Raw genomic sequence first — 22,558 nt, forward strand, 5'->3', positions numbered from 1 at the left:
GGCAGAGGTTGGCATCACCACAGCCCAAAGTCCCAATGCTGTATGGGTTTTGATTTCTGCTTTACCCAGCGTCTCCTCCGCAGCTCTTTAAAAACAAAACAAAACCAAACCCATCAGCTTCTGTCCCCTGCAAACTTAACCACGCTCTCATTTAAAGTTTTTCATTCCCCTGTTAAATGGAAGTGGGAAGCTGACTTTCGCATGGCTGAGTACCAGGCTGCAAACCCCAGCACAGCAGCTTGCTAATGTGAAATGAGAGAGATTTCAGCAGTAGCTCAGCAGGTCGTCTCCGCTTAATAAAAGGAGCACAACTCCGCTGGGAGACAGGCGGCTGCAGCAGCCCTGTCCCAAGGGGCTGACCACCTTGTTCCCTGAGCAGGCTCTCAGGGCTGTTCCTCTGCCTTGGAGGGTAGGAAACCGCCTTCCCTCGGCCCGAGGGACCTCGGAGACTCCAAGGATGGAGGAGAGATGTGGGAGCTGCTGCCCCGTGCTGGGTGTGGGGTGGGCAGTGGGATGTGCTGGCACGGTGGTCACCCTGGGATCAGTGTCGGAGGTGTCTGTGGAGTTGCCCGGCTCTAAACTTTCAGACCTTGGCACCTTGCCCTGGACACGGGGTTGTATAAAGCCCAGGGTTCCTCTTGGTCACTTTTTTAGTGCCAGCGCTGCCGGGTTCCTGAGGTGAAGCCTTGCAGGAGGCCTGGGAGGGGGCCCGCAGGGCTGGGGGCTGTGCGCAGGCACCGGGGTGTCCCCTGCCCAGCCGGGTGCTGCCTTGCTCCTTGGAGTCTGGGCTTTTTCTACAGTCCTCCAAATTGCCCTTTTGTCCCCAAAACAATGCTGCTTTGGCCCTTTGCAAAGCAAATGCAAAGCGAGCAGTGCCATTTGCAAGGCAGTGCCTGAAGCAGCCCTCGGAGGAGGGTCTCGCGTTCCTCTGCCCTCCCATCGGGTGCTGTGGAGGAAGGGAAAAGAGGCATTTAAATGAACCTTGCTCAGCTTTGTTCCCCCCCCACCCCCCCTTCCTCTCCGCTTCTCCCGGTCCCACCGCCCTCTCCGGTGGCCTCCGCAGGGCTCAGACGATGTGAGCGATGTCACCGTCCCTGCCAGGTACCCGCCGCCCTCCTCCAAGGGCACCCGTGCGCCCCGCATCCCAGCTCCGCCGGCACCGTGCGCCCTGAGCGCAGGAGTGGAGCTGCCCCCTCCTGCCCCCCCCGTTTGCCTGGTCCCCCCCAGCTGCTTTTCCGCTGCCCCCCCCCCCGCCTCTTTGACCTCCTTTGACGTCTCCCGTTTCGCTGCGGATGCTAACGGGGAGCCGATAAGAGAGCCGGGGCGACAGCGGTACGGGCGAGCCGTGCGCTGAGCGAGCCGATGCCCTGCCTCGCCCCGCTCTCCGCCAACGGATTGATTTTGGGGGAGCACCCTGCGCCCCCTCCGCCCCCCCTCAGCCTCCCCTGGCAGCGGTGGAGCCCCTCGCAGTGAGAAGGTGGGCGGCGAGGGGTGCTGGGGAGGGGGATGGATGGATGGAGGGAGGGGACCGGGCACGGCCACGGGGCCCCTCCGAGCATCACCGGGCGCTCCTGCGCCCACCGCTTCGCGCCCAGCTTTGCGGGGCTGCCGCCGGCTCGCTCTGCTTGGCCGGGCTAAACGTCAGCTCCCGGAGCGGGGAGGGAGGTGCGGGGACGGTTCAAACAAATTAAATCCCCCCCCCCTCCCCAAAAAACTGCAGGCTGCCGTTGACAGGCGCGGGGAGACCCGCGAGCGGGGGCGGCCGCAGGTGACGGCGGGCGGTGGGGCTCGGCGGGGCGTACCCCGCTGCTCCCGCTTTTAATTCGGAGCGGGAAGAGAAGGAGCCGGCAGGGAGAGGAAGATGAGGAGGGAGGAAGGACGCGGGGTTCGGGAAGCCACGCAGCAGCAGGCTGTCGGCAGCGGCTGGTCGCCCCTCGTTGCAAGCAGGCTGGTCGCAGCGGACGGCTCCGAGCGGGGAAATAGCAGGGAATGATTTTTTTGTTGATTTTTTTGAACATGGCCTCCACAAGGCTGGGATCAAGAGGAGGTGAAGGTAGCTCGCTGATCTACCGCTGAGTTAGGACTGGCTCTCTTTGCTGCTTCCTTGAGGGTCTCTGGCGCATGGCTGGGGGTTACCAGCAGATTCCCTTTCCTCTGGGCACACTTCGCTGACCTGATCTGGCGTGGTTGGTGAGGCAGGAGCGAGCTTTTGAAGCCCTTTTTCCTTCTCCTCCACCCAGGCGGCAACAGGCACTGAGGATGCAGAGATGAGCCCTCCTGATGAGGGGAGGTTTGGGAGCAGGATTTCCCTCCAGGTCCGCAGCATCCCTCTATCTGCTGCCTGCTGTAGAAATGCTTTGTGCTGGAGCAGAGCCCGTAGGTGACCTCTAGATGGATCAGACCTGCTCGTTTTAAATGTCTGAACCTCTCCTCGGGCTTAGGTGTTCGGTGACAAGCTGGAAAATCATGTTAGGTAGGTGCTACAGGAGGCAGAGGGATGCCTTTTGCATTGGAAAACAGGGAGGGAGGAGAGCTGGTAAACTCTGAATAGCAGCAAGAAGAGCGAGCAGGGATGCTCTCCGCCTCCTGTGCTGGTCTCTGTGTGCCATAAGAACAGACTCCCTGGAAATTCATCTCAACAGCCAATTTCTCAGGGTCTCTCCTCGCCTGCTGCTGATCCGGACAGCATCCATCCCCTCACCCGGCTGAGGACTGGCTCCCTCATCTTGTGTGCGCATGCTGAGCGTCGGCTTGCCACGGGGGCTCGCAGACGTGTGCCACCACCACCAAGGGATCCTTTCCAGAGGGCATTATTATTATTTTTTTCTCCTCCTCCTTAACTCAGCTCTGCAGCAGCTGCAACATTACAACAAATAAGCGTGCCGACCCGAGCTGCTGTTGTGCAGCCTGGTGCCCGCGAACGGCTCCGGCAGGCAGGGTGTCCTCGCCTCGAAACTCAAGGGCTCGCCGTGAAGCACGCCGTGGACGGTCCAACAAGTGGCTCCTGGCTGGCGTCCTCCTGCCTTGTGCTCCCTCCCGGACCCGCAGCTCTCCTTTCCTGCTCCTGCAGCTGATGGAGCGCATGGGGTAGCGAGAGCGTAGCATGCGTGAGCGTGCGGTGGGACCGGTGCCCACGGCTGCAGGCGGGCGCACGCTCGGAGGTGGCGGGGGCCATGGCTTCGTTCGGGAAGCTGACGGAGTACTTCAGCCTGAGGAAGTCGAGGACGGAGCTGCGCTCCGAGCGGCGGGGCCGGCGCAGCGGGAGCTGCTGCTGTAGTGTCACCGAGTGCAGGTACGGGGTGGCGGCGGCCCCTCTGTCCTGGTGCGGCTGCATGCAGCCGGGGCGTGGGGTGGGAGGTACAGCCCTTGGTACTCTGCGTTCTCTTGCCATCTCCCGTCACCTGGGGCTGGGGACGAGCCAGGAGGTTTGCAAGCGGTGTCTCGGTGCTGCCTGTGGTGCCAGACCCTGCAGGGCTCGTTGCCTGGGGTTGGCAGTGGCAGGCGCAGCGCCCTGGTGTCCGTGTCCCTGCCCAGGGCACGTCTGAGGTGTTGGCGGTGTGTCTCGGGTGTCTGCTGTGTGACTGCCTGCACGTATCCCTGCTTGCTCCTGTCTCTGGCTTTGCGTTGTGCCCATTCCCTCGTTGTGGTGGCAAGGTTACGCGCCGTGATCCCCCCTTTCCTTCCTCTGCCTCTCGCTCTGTCGCATGCAGAACCCCCGACTGCACGGACAGCAACAAGTTGCCTCGCAGGTGGAGTTGGAAGCGTGTGCGCTGGCTGCCCTGCCCGAGCCCCTCCAGGTTTGCTCGGGGATGGGGGTGATGTGGGGGGCTCCTCTGGCTGCCCCCAGCCCCACTGTGTGGGGCAGCAGTTGTGCTCCGTCGGCAGCATGGTTGGGGTTATGTTTGTGGCCAGTGCCCGAGCTGGCACACGGAGCAGGTGCCAGTTCCTGCTGCCTCTGCTGTCCCCGTGTGCCAGCTGAGGCAGAACCGAACCTGCACCAGGTGGGGCTGACGTGGGAAAAACAGCTCCGAGGTATCCACTCACCTTCTTCCCTGGTTTCTGAGATTCTTGTGCCCTGTAGAGGACATTAAGGAGTTGGTGAGCTGGTGCTTGTCCCCTCCTGCTGCTCTCCAAGGCGCCACAGAGGCGGCGAGGTGGACCATGCTGGTACTTTCTCCCTGCTTCATGCTCACAGGGACAGTCACCTCTTGGCTCGCTTGGAGCACGGCACATTTTCTCCTGAAGCACAGAGACATTTGTGGCTGAGCTGGGTGCTTTGTCCTCCTCCTGAGCCCTGTGCTGGGGGAGGGCAGCTCAGTGCCGGAGCTGGAAGGCGCAAACCTCAGGTTTACCTGTGCCAGTGCAGAGCACCTGTGGGGAAGGTTGGGTCTGTGGGCGCTGCCAAGTGTGTGCACCCCCAGGAATTGCTGGCGTGTGGCTGAATGCCTTGTGGAGAGTGAGTGTGTGCCACGTCCCTGCCTCTGCTGGGCAAGAAGGACATGAGGTGACGCTCCTGGAGCCCCATATTGTGTCATCATCTGTGCACGGGGCGCTATCGTCCTGGACCCGGTGCTTTGTGGGGAGCCAGGTGGTTTCCCGTGCGAAGGGAGATGTCACGGTGCGTTGCCAGCTCCAGGCTGTTAACCACGAAATGGCACTGCCAGCGCATTGCTTGTGTACCAAATTTCTGGGGTATTTCTGGGTGTGAACGTGCGAGCACTGCACTTCCCCATCGCACAGGTGTGGCCGCACCCGTGGTGCTCGTGGCTCTCAGGGTGCTGCGTGGCAGAGCTCTGCTCCCTAGGCTGGAGGGCGGCGTTCCCACCAGCAGAAGTTTCCCCACGTGCCCCCGTGGCCCCAGCACGGCTGAGCTCCAGCTGCAGGGAGCTGTGCTGTCCCTGCTCCTTCGTGTGCCGTGTGTGGCAGCGCCCCTGGGTGGCACGGTGACGTTCCCGATGCTCCCAGCTCCTCCGGCGACGCGGTGTCTGCGTGCTCCTGCCGGCTCCGCGTCTGTTCCGTGATTGCGTGTGGTTGGTGATGGAAGGAAAAATTAGCATTGATTGAAGCTCTTGAAATCAGTGTCACTTTTCACCAAAGCTGCTACTTTTCTTCATGCAAAGGAGATCCTGAACAAGGAGACCCTGAGCTCCAGACTCCGAAGCTCGAGGTCTACCAGACCCCACCAGCGCCCTGCCCCAGCTCTGTGTGATTTGGGGCCACCAGGCTCCAGCCACTTGCCAAAGCTGTGGTGCCCACTGGGTCCACAGCAAACAACCTCTGGCAGGTCCTCAGCACAGAGGGTGTGCTGACTGGAATTATTAAATTCTAAATATAGCGGTCCCACTCATTCTCGTAGGACCCAAAAGATATTAGCGGGTGTGTAGTTGTGGTATTAAGTAATATGCCTGCATTTTTAAACGACGCCCACGGATAAAGCAGTGCGGACGTGGTGGGTTGGATAAGTCTGCTGGATTTGGGAATTTGTGTTTTAAGTCAGCAGGGCTTGAACTGGCGTGCAGAACAGAAACACCAACACAGCGGCTGCGTTGTCTTTCCCCACGTTCAAACACGGGGAAAACATTTTGGCCAAATGCGTGGCCAAAATGCTTGCAGGTGCTCTTCAGCCTCCCTGTGCCCTCCTGCTGTGCCGTGACCGGTGTCGCAATTTGCACCTTCTGCTATCCCAGCGGGAGGCTTTTGCAGCCCCAGACTTGCCGGTGGTGCTCGGTAGGAGGATGGATGCTGTGCTGTGGTGCTGTGGCACTGGTGCCCTCTTCGCCGAACCAAACGGATGGTAAGATCTGTAGGAGTGGGGTGTCAGGCACTGTGACCAGCTGGGGATCAGCGTCCTCAGCAGGCAGCTTCTCCTGGTGCTTGTGATGAGCATAAACACGCCAGCCGGAGCTGATTTATTGTGATCTCGTCACAATTTTTGCAATCTAGTCGGAATTTTGATAAAGGAGCCAAATGCTCCTTTGGAGCTGTGCTGGTTTCTGCAGGATGAGGGCCTGGATTGTCTCGGGGTGGATTTCCCTGCCCTCCAAGGCTGCAGCACCGGGTGCAGGTGCCCACGGGCTCGGGCAGAGGCAGGAGGGGATGCAGCCCTCCGGGGATGGAGAGGATCCAGCGCCGTTCGGTGGAGCTGGTGGGGTTTGGCTGGTTTCTCGAGGACACCACCGGAGTTGGTCTGGACCCGAATGCGGTGCTGCCAGGCTGGGGGGGTTGGGGTGGGCAATGTTTTCCTGGCAGGATTGTGCTCGCTTGTTTTCGGGTATTTAAAAATATCTCTTCAGCTCTGGCAGCGAGTCTGTGTTCAGGCATGTGGTCGTGATGGGGAAGAGGAGGATCTGGCAAGTTTGGGGCTGGAAAACTGCGCCGAAGGAACAAAATCCCGTGCCAGCTGCTCAGGGCATAAGGTAGATGGGTAAAAATGGAAGCAGGTCTTCTACCTCGGGCTTGTGGCTGAGCCCTGCAAGAGTCCCCATCGCTGGTACTGCCCTGGGGGGTGTTGCAGAGCCACGACACGTGGGGTATGGCTCTGGGGGCTGCAGGCTTTGAATTTTGGGTAAAACTTCCCCAAAGGGCACCGCTGTAGGGCACCGAAGGTCTGGTACAGCAGCTGGTAGTTTGATGGATGTCGACACACTTATAGAAATGTTCCTGCTTCCAAATAACCGCTCTGTATGGAAAGAGAGCTGTGTGTTAAAAGAGAAAGCAAGTCAGGAGCTTGGAAGTTTCCAAGTTGTGTTGTGGGCTGAGCAAGAAGTTTCCACCTGACACTCAGGAAAAGTGTTTGTGGCAGCTGTGTGAGAGACCTCGCTGCTCTCCCAGCTCTGACACCCACCTCGCCTGCAGAGAGGCCAGCAGAAAAATGTGTGTGGGAGCGTGTATTTGCATTTTTGCTGCAACGGATCACTGTAACCTACATAAAAGAGTAAATAAAAAAAAAACGAAAATAAAAATTTAATGCACGTAGTCCGCTGCTGATGCATGGAGCTGCTTTATGCGGGTGCTGAACCAGGCCAAGCTCTGGAAATAGTCCTAAATCCCGTGTCGGTGACTCAGAGCCCCAGCCTGCTTGGCAGAAATTAATCCTGTTAAAGTTAGCGGCGGACACTCAGCATCTTTACGACTTAGCCCCTGTGTGGCCGTGTAAGAGCAGGCAGCAGCGCTGACGGGGACCGAGCTGGAGGTGCTGGCAGCAGCGCAGGGCAGCGGGGCGCTGCTGGGGACCTTGGTGGCAGTTTTTGGGGTGAGCTGCCTGGGCTCTGCATGGTGAACCTAAAGGTTTTTTTTTTTTTTGGCTATGCTTTCAGAGCCTTTTTCCCTGTTGTTTGTATTGCTGTGGCTGTGCCATAGAAGGAGGGGTTTGGGGAGCAGAGTGGAGAAGAAATCTCTCCTTCCAGGGAGCCTGCCCTTGCATGGGGCCCCGTGATGTGCCGTGGCTCCCCGCTGCCTGCTGACCCGGGGGGCTGCTGGCTGCCCCTCTTTGTGTCCTGGCGTGATGTCTCCAACCAAATCACATTCACATGGGTGCCTGAGCTGCCTGGGCACTTCAGGCTTGCTGGTTCAGACAGGCTGGAGAAGCCCCTCTGTGCTCTCAGCATCCCCCTTTGGGGTCTGGGGGCCGTGTCCCACCCAAATCCCAGCGCTGGGGTTTCCTCCTCCACGCCTGGCTCCTGAGCTCCGTTTAAAGCCCAGTGCCAGGCCAGGAGATGAGCTTGAGAGCCTTCTGCACGCGCTGAAGCTCATCTTTTCCTGGATTAGGCAGAAAAGGGGTAGTCATCCTTTATTTTGGAGTGAGAGCTGGGTGGCCCAGCGGGAGGAAGAGGAAGTCGTACCGCGATTAAGGAGAATTACACACGTCGCACGGCTGCAGAAAACTCCGGCAGCAAGCCGCGGCCTGTGAGTCACGGTTGCTAGAAAGACTGTTTGATGCCTCATTCCCCCGCTGTTTTGGCACTGAGTCACAGCCGGGTGGGTGTGCAGGTAGGAAACAGAGGCACCGGCAGCACACACCGGGGGCTGCGCCGGGAAGGATGCGAGTGCGAGCAGCTTCTGATCCCAGCGGGGCTGGCGAGGGGAAGGTTACGGGCAGGGCTGTGTCCCTGTTTTACCTGGCTGTGTTTGGGCAAGATTTTGGTAGCAGGAGCCTAGAGATTGCCTCAGGCAGTTAGAGAAGATGCTAACTTGGCCCTATAGAGAGAAGCTGCCCCTGTTAGGGAGGTCCCACAAGGGACCCACTGCGGAGCTGTGCGCAGCGCTGGTTGTGCCTCTGCGAGGACAGGTTTGGGGAAGGGTTAAAAGAGAAAAAACAGTGCTGTGCAAGAGCAGCTGGGAGAGAGGAGCTGGAAAATACAGAAAGAAGCAGTCCCAGAGGCACCAAGGTGGGTGACGGGGGGGCAGAAGTCCCCCTGCGCCCATGGGTCCCACACGGAGCAGATCTCCAAGCTGCAGCCCGTGGAGAGCCCCCGGTGGAGCAGGGGGTCCTGGGGGGAGCTGCAGCCTGTGGGGGACCTGTGCTGGGGCAGTTTGCTCCTGGGGGATGGCCAGACCCCATGGCACAGGGCAGGGTGCCCATGGGGAAGCATCAGAGATGAAGCATCAGGTACTGACCCCAGCCCCCACTGCCCTGCACCGCCTGGGGGGAGCAAGGAGAAGGGAGCGGATGGGGGTGGGAAGGTGTTTTCAGTTTGCTCTTAGTTTCTCGCTGCTCCAGCCTGTTAGTGCTAGACAATAAATTACATTAATCTCTCCGCTGACTCTGTTTTGCCCTTGGTGCTAATTGTTGAGCCATCTCCCTGTCCTTAGCTCAACCCCCGAGCCCTTTCCCGTCGTATTTTCTCCCCCTCTTCCTCTGGGAGCGTGGCGTGGCGGAGTTCAGCAGGGTCCAGCTCCCCCTGCTCGCAGCCCCCCCGGCTGCCTCGAGCCTTTGGGGTGTGCTTTGGTCACGTACGGGTGGTTGTGCAGGGGACAAGAGGAGAAGCAGCCTCAGTTCAGGTGCATGGGGTGGGTGCAGGTGCTGAGAGCCCTTGGAGGGGCAAGGGGGGGTGACCACCCCACGTCTGGACTCAGGAAGAAACATTGCAAAGGGAAAAAGGGAAAAAAAAGATAGATTTTGGAGCATTTTAAATAGAAAGGGCAGAGTACTTTGGGCCTGAACGGTGCTGGTGTTGGTGTGTTCTGGGTGGCCGCCTTCATTACACAGGCCAAACTCCCACCTGTTGTAACGTTTATTTTTGCCTGCAAACCCACATTTGTAAAAAACTGGGGAGCTTCAAAGTGCTTTTCTGTTTCAGGAAATAATAGCTAAAATTTAGATTTTGCAAGGACTCTGTCCTGGGATGCGGTGTGGGATTCCTCTGAGCTGCACCCCCAGCTGGCGCCCCCGTGGTTACAGAGCAATAGGGACGCATTAAAATAAATGTTATTTATTCCTGCCACCCTGCTGGCCCTCCAGCAGGCACACTTGTGGGGCCAGGAGCTGTTTCCATCTCTCTGCTGAGGAAGGGGGGTGGCACTGGATGGTCTCCGAGGACCTTTCCAACCGGAGCTTCTCCATCTCTGACTGGTGCTGGCTGGGCTGTGCTGCTCGGGGTTTTGATCTCCGGTGAGCCCTGGTTTGTAGAAAACCACCTGCACGGCTCCAGCCCGCTCTGCACCAACCACCCAGCGCCCATCAGGTGATGCTGGGGAATAAATAGGTGGGGAACAAGCGCTCTGTGACCGACGCAGAAATGCAGCTCTCGTTCCAGGTGCCGTTAACCCTTGGCGGCGTGCTGTTTGGTTACGTACAGGTGGTTGTGCAGGGGAGAAAAGGAAAAGCAGCCTCAGGGCTGGAAGAGGCACCGGAGCAGTGGGTTTTGTAGCCGTGTGGGTTCCCTTTCCTGGTGCGTGTGCCTTGTGAGGCTCTGAAGCAAGCAGCTGTGCTGGCTTCTAATGGCAGAGCAGCCTTTTCCAGAGAGAGAGGTGGAGAGAGCAGGAGCTTATTCAAAATGATGATTTTTGGGGAGCGTTTTTCTCCCCAGGGGGCAGCTTCCCCTCGCTGGACCTGTCTCTGCCATTACCTGTGGTTGCTGGGCTGGAATTGCCCCGTCCTTGCCGAAGGTTTTGCATCCTCTCCTTGGTGCATCTGTTACTCCGTCTTTAAAAACCAACCAAACAAAACCCATTTCTTAGAGGTGTTACTGCAACGTGTCATAAATCTGCCCCGTTGGCTGGGCTTGTGCTCTCCCAGCCGTGGTGGTGTCGCCGCTGCCGTTCTGGTGCTTCAGAACAAAACTAAAATAATTATTTATTTTTTTTTTGCCAGGGGTTAGTAGAGATAGGCCAGCTCTGCCGTTGTTAACCTCAAACGCTGGAAGGCTCGGTCGTGCTGCAGAAACGAGGGGATTTAAAACCAGCCAAGCTTTCCGCGTCGGAGCATTCAGAGTTCGTGCCTGAAGCGTTTCGCCCATGTCTGCGAGCAGCAGCAGTCTCCTGTACGAGACGATCTCAGCTGCCTTTGTCTCCTTTGCTGTGTGACTTGGATTTGGGAGCAGCAGGGGGAAGCCAGCCCCGTGCCTGGAGGCTCGAGATGGGGTCGGGAGCTCGGCCAGGCAGCCGGCGAGCACCTGGGGGGGCCGGGTGGCAGTGAGCGCACAGCCCTGCTCTTCTGCTGCGGGGCTTTTTGCCCGCCTGCAGTCAGGGGGAAGAGGCCAGCGGGTGCTGGAGGTGGTGGCCGTGCTGATCTGCCCCCACGTCCCCCCCCCAGGAGGTGCTGGCACGTGTGCAGGGGGCCGCTGCGTGTTTATCTGCAGGGTACCAGCCAGGATGCTCATCCTCCGTGTTACCTACGCTTCATTAGCCTCTGCCTCTGAAATTTTTCAAGGGCAAGCAGGAGTTGAATAATTGCCACGATAGAAAAGCGGGAGCCAGGGCTGTGGTTCAGCATCATGCGTGTCTGGGAACGGGGAGGATTTTTCTCTGCCCCAGGTTTTGGCAGGTCACACAACCTCTGCTCATCTCTGCTCTCCCCAGCCTTTAAAGATAAAACGTTAATAACAGCGTGTGCCTGAAAGGTTTGTTGCTTAAAACAAAGAACTCCCTATAATTGTCTGTGTTGCTCTTCTCCGTGAGCCCTTCGTGTTCCCCTGCTGAGCACTCGAGATGCCTTCAGCACTTGCTTTGCTTTGCGGGTGCCTGGGCATTCACCTTCTCCTGCCCTCCTTCCCCGCTTACCACGGCAAGCTCTGCGAGCTGGGGGAATTTTCACACCCCCTCCGTGTTTCTGCTGCTTTCCCCGGCCCTGGGGACTGTCTGCTTTTGGACTTTGGGTTTTTCTGAGGACGGCTGCGGCTGCTGGAGTGTGGCAGGGACAGCACGTATCCGTGCTGGGATCTCGTCGGGGCGCGTGGCTGGGGTGCGCGGTGCTTTTACGGAGAGACAGCAGCGTGCTGGGAGCGAACCAGGGGCCCTCAGAGTATTTCATTTTCCCATTCAGACTCAGCACGCAAGCAGACGTTGAAATGGAAACCTTGTAAAGCACGGCCACGGTGCTTGGGTTCCGAACTGCTCATCCGAAACGTGTATATTTTCCCCGAAAAAAAAGGAGAGGGGCTGTCTGGGCCCCTGCTGCTGTCTTTTCCTGTCGACCGGCTTTGCAAAACCCAGCGGGGGTGGTGGTGGTGCTGGGGGTGGGTGCCCACGCAGTGGAAATGGCTCTGCCACGCTGGGTGTGTGCCTGGAGGGATGCGCTGCTGCCCGCAGTCCCCTCTCGTGGTTGCGCTGTTTGATCACCCAGCACTTCTGGCCTTTTTCTGGGCAATTTGGGAATTCGTGGTGTTTTTTTTTGGTGGGCCACTTCTGGTGCGTGGCTGGGCTTGGAGGAGCCAAGAGGCACTGAATGCTCTTCCTCCAGCTCTCCCAAAGCGTTTCCCTGAGCTCCTCCTGGCGTTTTGGGGCACACGGGGTGTGCGAGCTCTGCTCCTGCACCTCCCAGGACCCTCGAGGTCCTTGGTACCCATCCGAACGGAGACGTTGGCAGCGGTGGTGGTGGCTGTGCCCCCAGCACCCGGCTGCTCTGTGCCGTGCCTGGGCGATGGCTCCTGGCGGAGCGATGCTCTTCACTCCGGAGAGACAGCAGGAGAGGAAGCTTTTGCAAACCAGCTGGTAGAAATCATGATATTTACCAGCTCGCAGCTGAGCTTGGGAAAGGTATTTTTATAGCTTCGCATGTTTTTTTTTTTTTTTCTTTCCTTTCTTTTTTTTTTCCCCCCTTCCTGAACTTGTAAGCTGAATACTGTTTTGGTTTTCTGTTTTGCTTTGAAACTGCTTCGCAGCCAGATAAAAGCTGCTCTGTTTTCAGCTATCATCCTCCGCTCCGCAGCCCTTGTTACCTTTTAGCAGCGTGAAGGCAGCTTTGCGGAGGCTTGGCTGGAATTGGGAAGAGAGCGATGCCGCGCGGCTCAGCTCCTCCAACTGCGCCCGGCTCAGGCAGCAGAAGGGCTTGCTGCTGCCTCCGGGCTGGTCCCAAACAGCCGAAGGATGTCACCGGGTACGGTGCGTGGTCCCCGCTGTGCCCCCTGCCTCCCTGGGTCCCCCCGAGCTCCTCTTGCTCCAGGGATGCTCTCGGGAGCGGGGGGCAGGCGGCAGCGGTGCCTTGAGGGGTGGTGGGGAGCGGCGTGGGGTGGGTGGCAGGGGTCTGCCGTGCCCTGTGCGGTGCTGGGGGGTCTCGGTGGCTCCGTGTGATGTGCCGGGGGGATCTGGTGAGGTGTGGGGCTGCAGCTGACGGCTGGGGAGCTTGGTCTGAGAGCAGAAGGTCGGCTTGGGGTGGGTGCTCCTGAGCATGAAGGGTGGATTTCTCAGCCATCCGAGCTGGCTTCGCGATTCGCAGGGTCGCTGGAAAAGCAGCAGTGACACGGGGCTGCTGAGAACAGCCGAGGTTTTCAGGGCAAACTCGGGTGATTCTCCAAGCACGCTGATGCCCCGTGAAGGCTGCGCTGCTCCCGATTCCTGCGGCTTCGGTTTCCGAGGCTGCCCGTGTGCCTGGCACCCTTCCCTGGAGCAGCTTGCAGGGGTTTGGGTTTCTCCCAGCATAGGATCGTGGTGGGGGACTGCTCCTCCCAGCTCGCGGCATCTCTGGCTTTCCTGGATCCAGCTGGAACCCGTGCTGGTTTTTGAGGCCGGGTTGCTAAGTGACACCTCGCTGGAGGAGCTGCCTGAGCAGCGCCGGTGCAGCAGGAGCAGGCGGCGCTGCACGGGTGTGATTTGGGGGCCCCGTGCCATAGCTGGGCTCTCCTGGTCCCCGTCCCTCGTCCCTGTGCTTCATCTCACCGTTCTCCCCCAAACCTTCAGCTTCGTAAGCTATTTCACGACAGATTTAGGGAATGGATTGACACAGAGCATGCAGGGGAGTCACTGAAAAGCAGCACCTCCAGCCCTGCTCCGTGCCCTGCTCTCGTCCTCGTGTCCCCAGTTTTTGGGGACTGTCTGACTCTGCGCCCTGGGAGGAGGAGAATGAGCTCGTGGGTTTTGCCCGTGAGCTGCTGGGGTTGGGAGCTGTGGCCAGGGGGGCTTTGGGGCATCACCGTCCTCAAACGCTTCCAGGAGCTGTGCTGGAGGTGACCTGTGAGTCGGTGACGTTCACTTGGATTTGGGATCGTGTGAGCAGTGGCTTGGGGTTATTTTCCCCCCTGTTTGTTTTCTCTGTTATGTCGCTGGCTTTCTGCTGTGGTGATTTCTCCATCCTTTCCCTGGGTGAGGCAGAGGCACTCTGTTCTCTCTTTCAAAATGAAAATAAACCGGGTCAGGCTGGGAAGTGGCTTTTTCCACACCAGAACAAACAGGGAGGAGAGGTCGGGGGGAAGCAGGTGCTGCTTGCAGGGTTCTGGCTTTCCCTGGGTGACTTGTATTAGCCTGCTTTCTGCCCCTTTCTCTCTGCTCAGCCCTTTCGCTCTCCCTCCCTGCAGTTCCAGCCACCGGAGATGCCACCCAGTAAGGACACCACCAGTAAGGACGTCGCCGGGAGGGGGGCACTGGCTGCAGCCCCGATTTGAGATGTGCTCTGCCTCTTTTTTCTCGTCACAGCGGCTGCTCTTGCTGGCTGGTTTGCTTTCAGGAAAAGCCTGGGGGAAGCAGCTCCTGCACCCATGGGTGCCGTGGGCTGTGGCTCAGGTGGGGAGGGCGAAGCTGGGGCAGTTGGTGCTTGTGCCCACCCTGGTGCCACCCCCTTGTGCCCTGTGGCTGTCCCGGGGGGGTGACAGGGACCTGGCCCTGGTGCCTGTTGTCACATTTCCCCATCTGGCCACAGGCTGGGAGCGATGGGGCCATCACCGGGCTCCTGCCTCAGCTTTCACGTGCAGCCAGCAGGATTTTTCCACCCTTGTCAGGACTCGAGTACGTGCCCTCCTTCCTACCAAAACACCAAACAGCTGCTATTTATAGGCTGCAACAGCATTGATTATGGCTTTTCTAATTGAGCTTTACATTCCCGTCAGGGATCTTCGCTAATGGGATGTGGCATCCTTGATAACACAAAGCTCTGGAGCCTGCTCGGGAAGCATCCGTCGGTGCAACGTGACTTCCCGGTGGCAGGGAAGGCGTCGGGGCCCGGCTGGCAGCTGCTGCCGAGGCCGTGCCGGGGGTGGAAGGTGCTCGGAGCTGGGCTGTGCTTGGGAATTCAAGTCAGATTTCAGAGAGAAACAGGTTTCTGGCTGCCGCTGGAGTCTTTGCTCCTTCCGATATAAATCATTGTCTTCAGCTACGCAGCTTAAAAATATCTCCTCCAAGGGCATGGATTCTTCCCTTTTTACCCTCGTGCAGCCTGGGCGAGCGGCGATGTGGGCACGAAGTCGTGTTAGCATTTAAAATGCTAATGCCGCTCTGCAGTCGATGGAGCTCTACGCAGGTGCGTTTATAAAAGCACGGAGATTTACATGCCAGGAAAAAAAAAGGAAATGTTTTGAACTCGGACAGAGCCCAGGGCTTGTTGCTGCGGCGCAGCAGCGTGCGGAGTTGCATCCCTTTTGTCTTGTGCCAGCGCGATGTGTTACCGTGGGAGCGGCGGAGGTTTTACTGAAATAGGAACAGCTCGGGGTGCTGCTTCTATTCTCGCCTCTCTCAGCATAGCTCGCTTCCACGTGGGTGCAGGTGAAGCACGGGGAAGGGTTGGGGTCGGAGGGCTGGCACCGTGCCGCTCCGCAGCCCCCGCGGTGCCGTCCCTGCGGCCGTCCCCAAACCCTCAGCGCTCAGTGACCTCTCCATGGGGCTGGGCAGCATCGCCTGTGGATCCAGGGTGAATCCAACCAACCCCACCACTCTGTAAACCTCCTGATGTGCCCCCATACAGGCCTGGTACGAGGCCCCTGCCTTCTGTGCGTCCTGCAGGAGGTGGTTGCAGCTCAGCGCCTTGCCTGGCTCCGTCACAGGGTCACCGAAGGGTTGAGGCCGCTGCTGCTTGCCCATGAATCACATCCGATGCTGACACCAGGCAGGCACCGCTGCCACGTTTGTAAGGGAGTGAAAAACGATCATCATAACAAATGGAGCGGTGACAGGCAGCCGCCGCGGGTCGGGAGCGTTTGCACGATCAGATCTCCCTGCGTCACCTTGAGGAGTCGCTCGGGGGAAATGGGAGAAATTCAGCGCTGCAGGAAGGGGGGGTGCTGGACCCACAGTCTGCACCAGGACCTCAGCCCCAGTCCTTGTGGTGCTCAGGGAGCACAGAGGAGGGCTGTGGGAGCAACCGCAGGGGAGGAAAGTTCATTCTGTAAGGAGAGACTGGAAGAGCCTCCTTAATCAGCTTGGAAAAACGCAGGAAAAAAGGGGATGTGAGGGCTGAATGATGGAAATTAATCGTGGGAGCGAGCACCGGAGAGGGAAAATAATTATTTAAGCTAAAGGTTAATATTGGCGCAAGAACAAATGGGTACCACCAGGCTGAGAGCTGAATTTCAGGTGGAAATTCAAAGTTCCTTCTCACTCAGCATGGGGTTTGGGAAGAGCCTTTGGCACGGAGGAGCCTTTCGCTGAGCCCCTTGGGGTGTGTGGGGAGCCCAGCGGGGTGTGTGCTGTGTGACAGGGAGGGGACAGGGCTGGGTGGCCGCGGGTGACACCCTGCCACCCCTGGGTGGGACCTCAGCAGCATGGCCTGGGCCAGCAGTGTCCCCATGGACAGCAGCTGGGGACTTGGGGACTGTCCCCTGGGGGATGCTGCGGGATGGAGCTCAGCGAACAGGGAGCTGCTCCCTGGCTCTCTCCACCCCCCTAAAACTGATTTATTCTGGGTTTTTGGAGGAAACGCTTCTCTACCACAAAAAGCATCAGCTGGCTTGGATGATGCTCAGTGCCCTGTGGAGGTTTTATTCCCTTAAAAGCTTTTCGTATTGTTCCAGCCCTGAACCCTCCGGTTTATTTACTTACTTCTGACTGTGAGTTTTGAGGTGGGCTAGGTTGGAGGTGCTAAATGGTCAGAGCGCTGATTGTGGCTCGCGGCTGAAGATACAAATCCTATTTAGAATGCACTGGGGAAGGAATTTGGGGAAGAAATTCCCACTGGGGAAGGCTTTGCTGAAATAGCAGCGGCTTTGCACACTGGAAGGAACCGCGTGCTGTCAGTCCAGCGGCCATACCGCGCGTTACGGACATGTCCTGCAGGGAAGGTCCTGGTTTGAAGGTCCTGGTTTGAAGGTCCTGGTTTGAAGGTCCTGGTTTTCTACCTGCTGTAATGCACGTACCCTCTGTTTTCTCCCCTGCAGGTCGCTGGACAGAAAGCTGCAGAGACCGCTCCTGGGGAAGTCCCGAACGCTGCCCAGCATCCCGCAGTCCCCGGTCCTGAGCAGGCTTCCCCTCCTTGACTCCACGGCATACAGGGAGGAGATGCCGGAGCAGAAGTCCTACAAGAAGCACTCGGCCTCTGATGGCCAGAAGGGCTGCACGGTCCCATCTGCCGGTGAGTGCCGGGGAGAGCTTTGTGCCCGTTCTGCCTGGGGGCCAGCAAAATCTTACCCAACGTGTCCTTGTTCTCCAGGGGTGCGAACAGCAAGGTAAATCCAGTCCCTGTCTGTGGGGGGTTTATGCTGCCTCAAAAACAAATGTTCTTGGTGAGATTTTTTATTTTTTTTTATCCACTTCTGAGCCTTTCTTTGAGCCTGTTATTTAAACCTTCCCACCTTTTATTACACTGATGAAAAAAGCCGCATGGGGCTGCGAGATCCCCTGGCTCGGAGGTGATGCTCAGAGCGTCAGAGCTGGGTCTCCTGGCCACACGCGAGCTGCTGCTCCGGGTTCCTCCGGCCTCCCCAACAGACCCAGGTGCCTTCCTTCTGCAGCATCGAGTGGCTTCAGGGTGCTCGTTGCTGTCCCCATGGGGAGCAGAGGCTGGGTGGCACCGCGTGGCTGCGCCGTTGTCCTGGCCCGCGGTGGGGGTTTGCTGTGGCAGATGCTCCCAGCCTGGGAGCGTGCGTTGGCCTTCGTGTCAACAGAGGATTTTTTACTGTGTTCTGCTCTTGTGCTGATCCTGATGAAATACTAATATGGTTGGACCAGCTGCTCTGAGCAAGTTTATTGGCAAAACTGTTGATGGGCAAAGTGTTTCACGCTTCTGGTGCCAGCAGAATCACGCTGGGGCCATAAGAACGATGGGGAAAGCGATTAGCACTGAAACAGAGATAAGGCTCGCCAGCCAGGGCTGACAATCCAGTGCAAAATAAAACCCTTATAAAATAGCTCCCGTCTACCAGCACTATTTGATTTTTTTTTTATTTCTTTTTTAAAAAAATATTTTAAATCTAACCCCCTTGCTGTCAGATTGCTGCAAGCTCTACCAAGCAGAGCAGCTGTCCAAGCCCTGGATTAATTTTAAAGCTCTGCAGACTGCGTTTCATTTCCTGGTCCTACTAATTCTCCCAAAAGAGCAGGTCTGGGCGTGGGAGGGAGGACCTGTGGAAAGCTCGTGTAGCTGCCTCCTGGGGACAGGAGGGATGGGGACGCTTGGGAGTGGGTGGGTGACAGCAGGTAACTCTGTGCTTAGAATCAGAGGGCTCGTGCTACTCTGTGAGCCCTCCAAATCTCCTGGGCCATCAAGGCATGGTTTGCAAGGACAGACCTGAATGTGCAGTGGAGATCTGCGTCCTGGTAGGGGGCAAAAAGACGTGCCCACCAAGCCTCAGGTGTGCAAGAGCACCCACTGCGAGGGGCGCAGCACCTGCAGCAGGTCTCTGGCTGGTGTGCTGGTGCTTCCAGAGAGCTGTGCTGGAGGGGGAGGTCGGCGTGAGGCTGGGGGGTGACATCCCAGCAAGAGCCAGACCCTCTGCAAACCTCATCACCTCCTGCTGCAAACACCTCCTTTGCCTTGTGCACCTCAAACAGCCACCCCAGAGCAACCGGGCTCAGCCTGCCCTGTGCAGTGGGGTAGGGGTGGGAGCTGATTGCACGGACACCTGGCTGGGATGTTGCTTAATTTGTGGCTGGAAGGTGGCTAGGATGGTAGGAAGAGGAGCATGGAAATAGTTTGGAAGCTCCCTCCATAGCCAGAGCTGTAGATGAATGAATGAGTTGTTGTTTTCTATCCAGAACCTCCCATGCTTTTTATCTGGCTCCTTGACACCCAGGAGCTGCTAATTAGCTACTCATTAAGCCTATCAGCATGCTGTCATGAAGAAAAGATGCTTTTCTCAGCATTGCCTGGTTATTGTATCAGTCTCTCACAGCCCGGATCGCAGTTAGCAGTATTTACCTGTATTAGGCAGGGCTCAGATAAATTTAGTCTTGGAACAACAAACGGTGGCTTAGGTAAATGCCAGAGCCCTGGGCTGACTTGCAGGGGTGCAGCATCTCTCTGCCTGCAGGGACTGTGTAGTAGGGGAACGTGACATCTGGACAGGAGGACGGGAACAAAGCACTGCATGGACCAGAGGCTTACGGAGCCCTCTGTGTGCTGGCGAGGAAGGGGGGCTTCCCCGAGCACCTGCCTCACCCCAAACCAGTGATTTGGTACTGCACTGGGAGCCTCATGTGCTGGCAGCAGAGAAATGAGCTGCCTTTTGCTTGCCACCCTTTATTCCGTGCCCATGGGAAGTCCTAGGGATAGCACTGAGAATTTTTTTGTTGTTGCCCCCTTTTCTCTCCCTTCTGCAGCGGGACCCCGAGCTCAGAGCAGAACCCTGCAGTCAGCTTCTCTAATTCCTGAGTGTTTTGCACAGCCCACAAAGGCTGGAGGCGTGCCAACCTTACGTCTCTGTTGAAGTTCAGCACGGGCACGTGGCCACCTCCTGAAACACCTTTCCTCGCCCAGGTGCCCGTGGTGTGCTCGCAGCAGGGTGGCGGTGCTGGCTCCCTGCTCCTCTCCCTGCTGCTGCGCTGCCTGGTGAAGGGAGGGCTCTGACGCTGCAGCCTGGGACCTGGGCAACGTGCCACCAGCACGTGGTGGAGGAGCACGAGGCCCTTCTTCCACCGGGCTGCGAGTGCTGGGGAAAGCCTTGTGCTGCTCACGGGGCTGAGTGCTCCGTCTGGCTGCGCTGAGCACGTGGCACGGCTGGAGGGCCTGTGCTCTCGCTGCCCCTCCGTCTTTCACATCCTTCTGACTTCCTGATTAATGCTTCAAGTCCAGAAAGAAGAAAGGGTTTGCAGCAGTCACAGGTGCCAAGCCCGGGAAGATGCTTTAAGTCTTTTGGAGGTACCCAATTTGCCAGGCGTAGCGCTGGGTGGTGGGAGGGTGGAAGATCACGAGGGTAGGTGGTGGCCTCCAGCCTGCGGGCTTGCTCGTTCCCCTCCAGGGACTTCTGCTCTTGGTCTTCCCCTCTGACCTTTACAGGCTCCAGGCTTCATCACTGATTTACTTGCTTGGTAGAAATCAGGAGCGAGCTCCTTCAGCATGTACAAAACCTTTTAGGGATAGATAAGGTCCTGACCTCTGTGCCACAGCCCTGTGCCCAAGGGGGAGGCTCTGCACCCCTTACACCCAAGCAGGGGAGGAGTGGGGCAGGAGATGGGGTGGATCAGGCTGGGTTTTGGGGTGAGCAGCTCTGCACAGGCAGAGCTCAGCATGCAGCCTGGGTCGTCCTTGCTCCGGGGCAGCACGTAGTGGCTGTGCCCAGCTCGCTGTGGGGCCAGGAGATGAGCTGGGGCAGCGGGGCCGGCTCCTTGGTGCATGGTTTCACTGCTGTCAGTGGCGTGTCTGCCCCGGCCCTCCTGCCTCGTCCCCGAGCGCTGCTGCCGTGCGCTGGCAGCCGGGATCTGGGCGCCGATTGACGTGTTTGTGCGTTGAATAATCACAGCTTTCAAACAGCAGTTCCTGTGTTGGATGAGTTGACATTTGGAGAGGAGCAGCAGCGGCTTATTAAAGTGAAAGCAGGGGTAAAGAGGGAAAAAAAAACGCTCCTAGGTAGCGATGTGCTCAGGGTTGCCTCTTTTTCTTTTTGGCAGCTCTGATCGCTTCTTCTCCCTTGTCCTCTTGATTGTGCTGGTTTCTGCTCGGTGTGTCCCTGCCCCGGGCAGGGCTCACGCACAGAAGATGCCTTCACACCTGGAAGAGCTGCAGGAGTTTGGGGAGCAGGGGTGGCTGTGAAAGCAGAGGGCAGCAGGGCAGGAGTCCAGCCTGTCTCTCTCTCTCCGCGTGAATCCCGCAGCCTTGCGAGGCAAACCAGGCTTCACTGGCTGATTTCTGGCTGGTTTCCACCTTAGGGCCTTCACTTGCTTTCAGCTCCAGAAGGGTTTTGCTCCTCGGCCCTGGGTTAGCAGGGTCACGATCATTTGTGCCTGGAGATGTTGGGCTTTTCAGAAAGCAAATAAAAACGATTTTGCCTCAGGAACAGGCTGTGGGAGGGGAGAGGGTTGTGAAGGTAACCCCGTGAAGTGCCCTTCAGTACCACCGTGGCCAATAATTGATCCGTTTTTATAACTGAGCAAGAGGGGTGTTCTTGCTAATTTATTATGGCTATCGAGAAGTGATTTGGGCTGGGAGGTGAGGAGCAGGGAAAGCTCGCTGGTTGCCAGCTGTGAGGATGGGATTGGCAACAACAAGCACACAATATCTGAGCTGCTCGGAAAATAGCAGAGCAGTGGTGTTGTGGAGATGCTTACCTCTGCTCTGCTGTTTTCCCTTTCATTGCAATGAAGTTCAGTCAGTGCCTGTAAATCCGTTTCCAGCTTACAACGCTTCTGATGCCTCAGTTTCCCTATTCACAAAGGGAGATGTATTTTAGTTACCGATTGCAAAGCATGTGGATACCTGCAGGAGAGGGGCTTGATGCAGGTATGTAGGATTCAACTACAGTTCTACTGCAGGAATTTTGTTCCTTTTAGAAAATAAAACTAGAACATTCTCTCGTAATGTGGAATGTCGTTTTTGAGTGGTTTACAGGTTTTGTAGTTCTTTATAAGTGAGCCTTTCAAATGTATGATCCTATTGGAATTAAATAATAGGAAGTTTTTAAGTGTTGGGATTTTGGTTCTCTGTTTATGAATTAGTGTTTATATGAATTTATGTGAAATTATGAAATAGTATTTATACTAGGCTAGAGCCTGGCGGCCCTGACTCTGATCACTGTGCTCACTGTACGTGGTTGACTCCTACTGTGATGACTTTGGGACCGAGCACTGACAGGTTGGGTGCTGGTGAATGAGGTTGGGCAAAACCAGTGTGGGGCAGGCTGAATGAAGCCCAGCAGACTGGGGACAAGGACTCGTGGGGCTCGTGGCAGAGCTGTGCCCTCTGAACCCCGTGTGAGGCAGCACCCATCCCACGTAGCCCCGTGGTGCAGAGCGGCCTGGGGCGGACATCTCCGCCTGCACCCCTTCCCTGGGCTACAGGGGGGCACAACCCAGGGATGGCCGCAGCTCTGAAGGGTACATGGTGTCCCTCTGTCCCCAGGGGAGGCCTGGCGGCTGGAGGACGACTGCATGGACCCCCCGGGGGATGCCCAGCTGCAGCCGCGGCTCCGCACGGCGGTGGAGGAGGCCCCGTTCAGCCATTTCCGCACCCGCTCCTTCTACATGCGGAAGAGCCTGTCGGTCGACAACCACCTGGGGTCCTTGGGCTACGCCGTCCACCCCGCGGAGACGAAGGCCGAGCGCGTCAGGACCAAGCTGCGGCGCCAATTCGTGAGTACCGGGGCGCCGTGCTGAGGGGGGTTCCCAAAAACACCGGCGTGGCACGGAGCTGGGTTTGTGTAAAGCGTTAGCGAAATGGCGACGAGGTCCCTGCGGCTGGGGGGAGCAGAGAGCTGTGGTGGCTCCGGTGGTGGCTGCTGCTCGGCCGGGCGGTGTGCGGTGTGGAAATCTCCTCATTACACCTCTGGACACTGCTGTTCAAAATACAAAACGAGGTTGAAAGGATAAAGGAGTTTGCGCTCTGAGCCCTGGCCGCCAGAAATTTGGTCTTCCCAGGGGTTTGCCTCATGGCAGCAGAGGGGTGTGGGAGGGGGCTGCGCTTGCAGGGAGGGCAGTGAGGTGGCCCCGAAACCCCTCGGAGCACCCTGGGGCTGGATCGGGTGCCTCACGCTCCCCGATCAATGTTTAATGGGCTTTGCGTCTCCTCTTCCCCAGAGATACTCGATACAGGGATTCAGGTGGCTTTCCT

At 57.9% G+C, this 22,558-nt stretch overlaps 1 protein-coding gene across 14 annotated transcripts in view; it reads left to right on the forward strand.

Annotated features, from left to right (window-relative positions):
* The window catches only part of LOC137864577 (ankyrin repeat and fibronectin type-III domain-containing protein 1-like), a 189,561-nt gene that overhangs the window by 45,970 nt on the left and 121,033 nt on the right, over window positions 1–22,558 (forward strand). For 12 of the 14 annotated variants that reach the window (XM_068698771.1, XM_068698770.1, XM_068698773.1 and 9 more), the window contains 2 exons: window positions 16,737–16,930; window positions 21,851–22,080. In XM_068698771.1, coding sequence (XP_068554872.1) covers window positions 16,737–16,930; window positions 21,851–22,080 — 424 coding nt within the window. Of the gene's footprint in view, window positions 1–1,847; window positions 3,293–7,965; window positions 7,990–16,736; window positions 16,931–21,850; window positions 22,081–22,558 lie in introns of those variants that run through there. The other 2 variants (XM_068698774.1, XM_068698783.1) reach the window with 2 other exon arrangements.

Source organism: Anas acuta, chromosome 15, assembly GCF_963932015.1.
Source record: "Anas acuta chromosome 15, bAnaAcu1.1, whole genome shotgun sequence".
Lineage (NCBI taxonomy): Eukaryota > Metazoa > Chordata > Aves > Anseriformes > Anatidae > Anas > Anas acuta.